At 49.1% G+C, this 8,736-nt stretch overlaps 1 protein-coding gene and 1 long non-coding RNA gene across 3 annotated transcripts in view; one reads left to right on the top strand and one right to left on the bottom strand.

The window, feature by feature from the left end:
• Positions 1-223: 223 nt before the first annotated feature.
• LOC121094412 lies at positions 224-1,601 on the bottom strand. The gene is made up of 2 exons (XR_005829838.1): positions 1,079-1,601; positions 224-820 (listed from the first exon to the last, which is right to left on the bottom strand). It is a non-coding gene; the product is annotated as an uncharacterized LOC121094412 (long non-coding RNA).
• A 732-nt stretch (positions 1,602-2,333) lies between these two features.
• Positions 2,334-8,736, top strand: part of QSER1 (glutamine and serine rich 1) — a 46,442-nt gene continuing 40,039 nt past the window's right edge. For both annotated transcript variants that reach the window (XM_040608239.1, XM_040608238.1), the window contains exon 1: positions 2,334-2,879. In XM_040608239.1, the coding sequence (XP_040464173.1) occupies positions 2,764-2,879 (116 nt within the window). In that variant the 5' untranslated portion in view covers positions 2,334-2,763. The remainder of the gene's footprint in view (positions 2,880-8,736) is intronic.

Below are 8,736 nucleotides of genomic sequence, written 5' to 3'. Positions count from 1 at the left end.
ATGGTCTAAACTAATTGTGTATATTTCCCCGCCTGTAAATCTGGACTGGGGCTTGTTGTTTGTGATTTCTGGTGCAACAGGATTTTACAGACACAATCTAACAGTATTAACACGCAAACACCTGCTCATTAGACAAATAACCTGTAATGAAAACTGTCAATATTATGGTACTCTTTAAAGTTCATGTTGCCATTACTTGAGAAAAAACAAACAAACAAAACACTAGCAGTTTTACAATTTATTGATACATTGTTGCAAATTTGTGGCAACAAACTTTTAAGGCACACCAACAGGCTCGGGCTGTATAACCAAACACTATAGCTAGGTGGAAAAGGCATTTTGTATCACTTAGGTCCATGTATTGCCACCTGAGGGAAACAATGCACTCTAAGTGCAATATTATAATGGAGATTAGTGGAGATCCTGCAGGGAAATTAAAACCTGTAGGTCCTTCTCCGCTGGAAATGCTACTTTCAATGCTATCAGCAGAGTAGTTAGCATAAAACTGGAGTAATTTTCTGTCATCGGGTCTTGTATGTAAAACAGTACCCTTTCGTGCTTCCCAGGAAAAAAGATCTCCCACCCCCCACATACTCTCCTCCAGCTGCAAGCAACACAGGTGCTAACTTATGCAAACACAAGGAAAACTCACTCTTCTGGTTTCTGGCTTTGGTACGCTTCTTCTCCCTCCTCCCTCTGCCCTGGCCTTTGGGTGACTTAGCTCAGTCTCGTCGCTGCCGATTACTTTCGCACTTACCCTTCCCTCCTGGATCCAAAAGGCTGTGTTCCTTCCCATAGTTGAATTTGCGGCTTCTTGAAACTAGGTACGAGAAAAGCAGAACCTCAGCTTTTCATCCTAAAGTATCTTACCTTCCGGCATTCTCAGTTAATATTGACCACTCCACTTTTTCATTCAAATGTTGAGGTTTTGTTTTGGTTTTTGGGTTTTGGGTTTGTTTTTTTCTCCATCTAATCTGATTGGCTGTAGCCAAGTTTCTACACTCTGCGTTTCACTACAAAATTCATTTCGATCATGCCCGGAGTACTACAAACTGAAATCTTCAAAAGACTCACTTACTCATTAGCATACACCTTCCCCTTCTGAGCAATACCTCCAGGTGCAGTCACCCTCTCTTCAAATGCACATTCCTCCTGCTCTTCTCCTGCAGGGAAAGCCAGACACCATAGCTCACCCACCATCCCCCTGCCCGAGATGGATGTCCCCTTCGCTCCTACCCTGCTCTGGGAAGCTGGTGCCCCTTTCCCTCATACTACAACAAGCTGCACAGGCAAAGATACAGAAATTTACAGCCCAGACGCCAGGTAACTTAGATTGCTGTAGATGCTTAAAAGATTCTTTACAGCCCAGACGCCAGGTAACTTAGGTTGCTCTAGATGCTTAACGATCGTTTCTCTTGCTGGCTGACTTTTAGACTAATCGGGCTGCAGGCCTGCAATGATTTCTTGAGGGGGAATGCTGAAGTTTTTCGGAAAAGCTGTGGTATGTCTATAAGAGGCTTTTAGGCTGTCAACAGGAAAATAATTAGCTAAAGGCCTGTGCTTTTATATTACTTAACCCCTGTAAAGTACCCTCAGAACGATGACCAACCTAAAGCGCTGAGCGCCGGCAGGAGCTTGAAGTGGCAAAACAAGGGTTCTGGGCTGCCCCTGAGGGGAAAACACGGCGACGAACTTCTCCCGGTGACCTCCCAGCACCCCTGTGCCCATCACCGGGGTTTTTTATTTTATATCTCTCTCCGACGAGTTAGATTTTCCTGTGAGGAGAGCGGTGGGTCGGCTCGCCTCAGCCGCGGGGGGAGACGTCCGGGCAGGCAGGCGGGAGCGGCGTCACCGGACGGTGACGCCGCTCCCGCCCGCCTGCCCGGACGCCTCCCCCCGCGGCGGGGCAGGGCGGGAGAGCCGCCCTACAAATTGCTTTACAATGCGCTCCCCATGAGGCAACCCGTCGCCTCGGGGCGGCAGCCGGGATAGTGGCGGCTGTCGGTCTCCATCTTGTCGGTCGGCGGCCGCCCCCGGAGGCCGCGGTCCCGCGGTGTTGCCCGCCGCTGACGCCGCTTCCCCTCAGCGGGAACAAGATGGCCCCGCCCCGGCTCCTCCAACAAAGCGCCAGCGCTTCACTTGACGCGGCCCCACCGAGAAACCGGCCTTTCCGCCCCCCCCCCCGCCTCGCCTTACCGCCCGGGCCGGCCGTCCCCGCCTTCAGCACCCCCCCACCCCGCCCCGGTGGCGGCTACCGCCCCCCGCCAGCCGCCGCGGTTCCCCGCCGGGCCGCGGCCGCCCGTTCCCAAGTCACAGACCTCCTACTCCTCCTCCGCCCCCCGCCGCGGTGGCTCCGGCGGCAGCCCCCTCCGCCGCGGCCTCCCTGCCCCCCGGCCACGGAGCCGGAGCCCGTGAGCCCCAGTGCGCGCTGGCGGGGGAGGTGCATCCTGGGAAAGAGCAGCCCGACATGGGTCTTCGCCTGGCCGCCGCGCAGCCCCCGCCGCCGCCCGCAGCTCCCCTCAGCCGTCCGCCCGCCGCCGCCCGCCGCTGAGCGGTGAGGGGAGGGGAGCGGAGGCAGGGCTGGGCAGGGGGGCCGGGACGCGGCGGCCTGGCCCGCGCCGGGGAGGGGGCCGCGGCGCTGCCCGCCCCGCATGAAGCAGGGGGGGGGCCGCTCCCACCCGCCCCGCTCGGTCCCCGCCGCCGCCGCCCTGCGCGCAGGGCCCCAGCGGAGCCCCCGCCGCCCCGGCCCCGCGCCCTGCCCCGATGATGGACAGGAACTACCCGACGACCCCCAGCTTCGCCGACCCCCTGGCCCCGGCCACCGCGCAGCCCGCCGCCTCCTGGGCCTACGAGCGGAGCGCCGGCAGCCTCAAGCCCAGGTGAGGAGGGTCCGCCGGGGGGCTGCGGCAGGAAAGGACGGGGTCTGGGCCGGGGTCTGGGCCGGGGCCTGGCCCGAGGGCGCCCCGGGGGTACGGCGGGCGAGGGGCCCTCTCCGGCGGGGCGAGGCGGGGCGGCGCGGCCGGGGGGGAGCGGGGCCCAGCGGAGCGGCGGGTGAGGCCGGGCGGGGCGGTGGGTGGGCAGCGGGCGGCCGGGCCGCGTCCCGCCGGGCTTCGGCGTCTGGGGGCACGGCCGCTGAGCCAGGCGGGGGGCGGCCGGAGCGGGCTCCCCGCCGTCCCCGGGCGGCGGGGCGGGCCGCCGCTCTCCGCCCCGGAGGCTCGCGTTGGGCTGCTGCGCGGGTTCAAGAGTTCACGCGTCCCTGCCCGGCTCCGGGGGCGACGCTGGGCTCGGGGGCGGCGGCGCGGGGAGCGCTCCGTGTGCGCGGGGCCGCGGGCGCCGGCGCTGCCCGCCAGAACAATGCTGCCCGCTGGGCGGGCGGTGGGGCCGGGCACGCCGGGGCACCGGACGACCTCACCCTGCGCCGGCAGCCCCTGGGCCGGCGCCGCGCTAGCATCACCCTGCGCCCTCCGTGCCTGCCTTGTCTGCCGCGGCGGCGGCGGGCTGGCCGCGTCCCTCGGCAGCGCTGCTCTGGGGCGTGCGGAGCCTCCGCTCAGCTAAAACTTGTCTGGAGCGATTCGGTCCCACGGAGAGTTGTGGAAAGTTCCGGGAAGCGCGGAAAAAATACAGGATATCTTATTGGCTTTGCGTTGCTCTTTTGATTGTATAACTCTGCCAACTAAAATGAGCGTTTTCTAGGCGAGGAGGTTTTTGTTACCGCCTGCCTTTTATGCCTCTGGCTCGGTACATCTGCAGTTCCTATCTCCACGACGTTTAAAGGTAAAAGAGAATCTGGGGCTAAAAATACACTGCCAGAATAGGTGTGCCTGTGGATGACTTTGCATTGGGTCCTGAAAGTGGTCAGGCGTGTATTCTGATCTGACAAGATTAATAGATTATCAAGTCAGAAGGACTGTTGCAATCAGCTAGGCTGACCTCTTCATAATGCAGGCCATAGGACTTCCCGCCGCCCCCCCATCTGTGTTTGAAACTAGAGTTTACGGTTTAGAAGGTGCAGTTAAAAATTTCTAGTGAAGCAGAATTCAGCACAATTCTTGGTAAATGTGCAAGTGGCTGATTTGTGTGTTATTTCTTATTTATGATCTGAAGAGGGCTACATTTAGTTTACAGCCACTGAATCTTGCTATAGCCTCATCAACACTGAAAATCCCATTACATCTCATGTTTTCCTGAGTATGATTCTTATGAATTTTCATTTATTTATTGCTTTATGTGCTTTTTATTAAGAAAAATAAATTATCTTCTGACGTTTGTTACCAGGCATTCTTTTTTTTTCTTTTCATTTCTTTTTCTTCTGCAGTTATTCTCTGTTTTCTCCTGGGCTCCTTCCAATTTATTGTCACCCTTTCTAAATTGTGGACATTTCATTTTAGAAGCAATTAATTCAATGTTAAGTAAGAAGATAATAGGACCTCCCTGGGCATGAGACTCTAGATTCCTTGTTTTGCAGAGAACTGCGAGGATGGTTAGGTTTTTTGGCCAAAGCCTTGCCCCATGAAGCTATGTTTAGCCAGGTTGTCTGCAGAGTTGCCTGCATGGCACAGTAGGGTCTCCTACCATTCTTTCTAATCTTTCTTCCTAATTGTTGAACTGCTCTTGGTCATGTTGATGTGTTCGTTTCTGCGGGAGTCAGTGACATGTCTTTTCTATATTGCTTTCCCCGATTCTCATCATCTATTGAGGATCATGCCATCTATTTCATGAGGAAGGTTTGGATTTTCCAGGTCACTGAAGAATATGTAGTGCAGGAGCAAAAGTGGATTCCTCTGGGATCTTAGAAGAAACACAACTGTTTGATGATTATTTTCTATGTTAAAAAAACACCACCCTGGTTTTGAAATGTAACTTTAATCTTTTTAATAGCTGCTGTATTAATGCAAGATTAAGTTTATATTTTGGGAATTCCTTAATTGAAATGGCATGGAGAATAGTCCTGAGATAAGTACTGTGCAGAAGCTCATTGAAGCAATGCCTGCTACCTTTACCAATCAAATTGTTAATCAAAAAAATCAAATTAGTATTACTGAATCCATTCATGATATGGCAGTATTTATGCTATGCTTTAGGAAGCAATGTCAAGAAGACCTTGCTTTCAGTTCTTAAAAGTTTCATCTGGAGGTTGTGTAGATGGTGATGAATGATGCATTTTAAATGCGTTGACTGAAGTGTTTTAACTTTTGTTTGTTTAACTGTAGCAAGGGCAGGGAAAATACTGTGAATCAGATTTTGTGTCATTTCAGTACGAATTAAAATCCCCTGTCTTCAGCAAGATTTACAGATGTGAACCATGTTGGACTCCAATCTTAAATACAGTCTGGGCTTGCATAGGTGTTTGTGGTTCCCCTATCACTGATAACATTTGTCAGTTATGGATGGAGCCAGTTGCCGGGGGGATTGGGCTGTGAGAGTCACAACTATCACTGCCAAGGCTTGTACCAGCCCAGAAGCAAATCATGAAGGTATAGATTTGCTGTAAGGGAATATGCTGTCAATGTTCTCGACTTGTGTTACAGATCACTTCACGTTTTTCAGAATGGTGTTTTTGATTGTGCTTGACAGGTAGTCTTCTAAACAGCTGAAGCTGCATTAGCCTGATGTTAAATTGAAAAAATGTGTGTCATGTTCATCTGGTACTTGCTTGAAAAGAATTCAGCCTTTAGGTGATATAGATAACAATATTTCTTCCAAATTTCATTTCATATTTATGCGTATGTGTCATGCAGGCTGTGTCGTGGCAGGCTATGTTCCCTTTGTGTGGAAAGCCATGTTCACAGTCTCAGCTCGTCAAAATGATTTCTCCTCCCTACAAGCGTTGCTCCTGTCTTCCTGCGCTTAACTTCTGCCATCTGGTTTTTATCCTGCTCCTTATTTCTTGCAGGCACTGTTTTGTCTGTGCAGTGGCATTATTCTTATCAACTGAAAGGAAATGTGTGGTGAAGTATTATGAGGACATTGCTACCAGGCCTGCTGTGACATAACTTTTCCCATGGAATAGGAGAAGATAGTGAAACGGAGACGGGAGATGATGGAAATCACTTGAATCACCACGTTAGCAGAGATCACTCCCACTGGAGAGTGTATTTGGGCAGTGCAGCCATGGCAGCCCCGTAGCAGGGGGCTGAAAGGTGTGCTCCTGTCCTCTGCGTTCCCCCTCCCCACACACCTCTTACATAGGCTCTCAGCATCTTGAAGGAATTTCTGATGGTTGTGTGGGCACACTGCCACTTTTGACCTTTTCCTGTAGCTGTTAGAAAACCTTCCTTCTGTGCTGAAACTCTCTTTGTGGCACAGTCTAAAGCTAGTCCCATATTGAATAGCAGGTAACATATGTCATGCTTACTCGTTACTTGCTTGAGAAAAACGGTCTTCGGAAAACAGGTGAACGTGTGATTGTTTGAGAGACTGTTGTAATTGCCTGGAAAGAGAAATGGAGGTGGGTGATAACGGATGAGATTTCTGGTTGAGTTTGACTTGGGGGCACTTCTAGGGTTTTGTTCAGAGAAGGATTTTTAGTGGTCGAGGGATCTCACTGTTCTTGTTTAGCTTTTACCACAGCTCTAAGACTCAAGTCTTCTGCTATATGTCATTGAATGTCAGGCACAATTACTTTGTTGTTGTTTTAAATTTTATGGCAACTGCTGTGGTCTCTGATGTTTCTTTATGCCTGGTAGTCTGTCTGTCTCTGCCCTACCCAAATACACGGGGGTTTATATAATTTAGTTCAAGATGGTTCTTTACAATAGATAACGCTGACATTTGGTTAGTGCAGCCTATATTTATAGCAGCTAATCTAAGATAATGAGTTAGTTACAGTGAGAGTTCATATGCAAAATTACATAAGTGGGAGACTTAAACTTTCATGATAAATGATTATGATGACTTTTTAACTTGTATTTTTGCATAGCTGTCAAGCCAATGCTTATTCTAACAACTGTATGATAATTGTGATTTAGTTAAGGCTCAATTTAAAATTCTAATGGATTTCTGCATACCTATAAAAACTTTAAAATTGCAGATAGTGTGCTTTAGAAAAGCATAGAACATTTTCTTTCATCAGATTAAATTGTTCTGAGAGGTAAAACCAATGTTTATTGTTAAACACATTTCCTACAAAAAGTTCCCTATGGCATAGTATTTCGAATGTTGAAAGGTAAAGCCCATAAACTGTGAATATATTTAGAACATTTGCTATTAAAAGAAAAGGCACAGAAGGATTAAATAAACTTTATAAACATATAAAAATGTAGGCCACTTTAAAATCTTACCAAACTTTCTGTCATAGTTTGTATCTAAAACATACATACAAAATAAAACCCGGGTAGTCCATGGTGTAGCATAGGTACCTTACAGGGACTTCCTACCTTTTGTTTGGTTGTCTTTTTCTTTTCTTTTTTCTTTTTTTTTTACCTTTTTTTTGTTTTAACCTGCATTTGGTACCAGCTGAAATAACAGCTGTGACAAGGTCAAAGACTGACTGAACAGAGAGGCACTTTCTTGCGTGCCCCATAGCTTTTCACAGATGCAGAGGTATGGTCATGTTGTGAAATCTTTGCTGAAGTTTCAAACTGAGCCACATAAGCTTGTTTGGAATTACATCCTACGTAGCAGTCTTAAGGTTTAACAATAAGTTTACATGAAACATTTTAAGCATTTTATGTCACTTTGCTGCCGTGAGAAATGGTGAAATAGAACAGAGTGAGTTGAAACTTAGTCTGAGGGTGCAGTTACGTGAGATGGCTGAACTCGCTGCTCAGGCTCGCTGCTGCTGAAAGGGGCTCCCTTCCTCCCTTGCATTGGCTCTGGTGTTTGTGCAACTGCACAGGGAGCTGGTCTGATTTGTTAATTCTTGAGAAAACTATCTTGACTGAGAAGGTGAATAGCTTTCAGTTGAGTTGGAGAGCTGTGCTGGTGTACCCGTGTTGTCCGACAGGAATCCAGAGGGTGGCACCAGGGGATGAGCAGGGAGCAGAAAGGTGTAAGGAGTGAGCCGTGTGGCCTCGGCAGGGACTCTGGCCTGTGGTCCTGGGCAGCTTTTAGATGGGCTCAGCCTTGGCATGTCACTGTCTTCAATGAGCATCCCACCCAAATAGTACTACCTGCTTCCCTACCAGCAGCACTTAATGTCATGTTAGCTGAGTGCTTGACCTCTCTTGAGATCACCTGGAATGGTGTTTCAGATATAAGCCCTTTCCCATGGGACCAACTTGCACACAGATTACTGAATACATTCTGAAAAAGGAGGTTTTTCTCATCTTCCATCTATGCAAAAGGTCTTTCAGTCCCATATGTGCTTTTTACCATTCATCCTGCTAAATTTGATTGTAGGCATTTATTACTGCCAGAGAACAACCTTTTCCCTTTGTTTCTTCTGTACTTTTGCCCACCTTTTATTTTTTCTTGGAGATGCTGTTGATTCTGGCACGATGCTGCCATAAGAAGGAGGTTGTTTTTAGAAAAATCCTTGTTCCTGTCAGGAAAAAAGCACCTATGACTGGATTATATTAATTCTAAACAATACTAGAGCTCTCACAGTGGGTTCATTTTCCTTGGATTTTTTTTACTTGTATTTTGTGAAAGCATTCACAAATGTGCATGTCAAAAAGTTGTTTTGTATGATGACTGCCTATTCCATACATCATAAAACAAACAAAAAAGCACCAACCTAAATAAAAACCAGTTAAAAGGCAGCACATTAATAGTCTTACTTCCAACCTCTCATAG

This window comes from Falco naumanni, chromosome 10, assembly GCF_017639655.2.
Source record: "Falco naumanni isolate bFalNau1 chromosome 10, bFalNau1.pat, whole genome shotgun sequence".
Lineage (NCBI taxonomy): Eukaryota > Metazoa > Chordata > Aves > Falconiformes > Falconidae > Falco > Falco naumanni.
The sequence above is the reverse complement of the archived record's forward strand: the minus strand, read 5'-3'. Positions and strand labels throughout refer to the sequence as shown.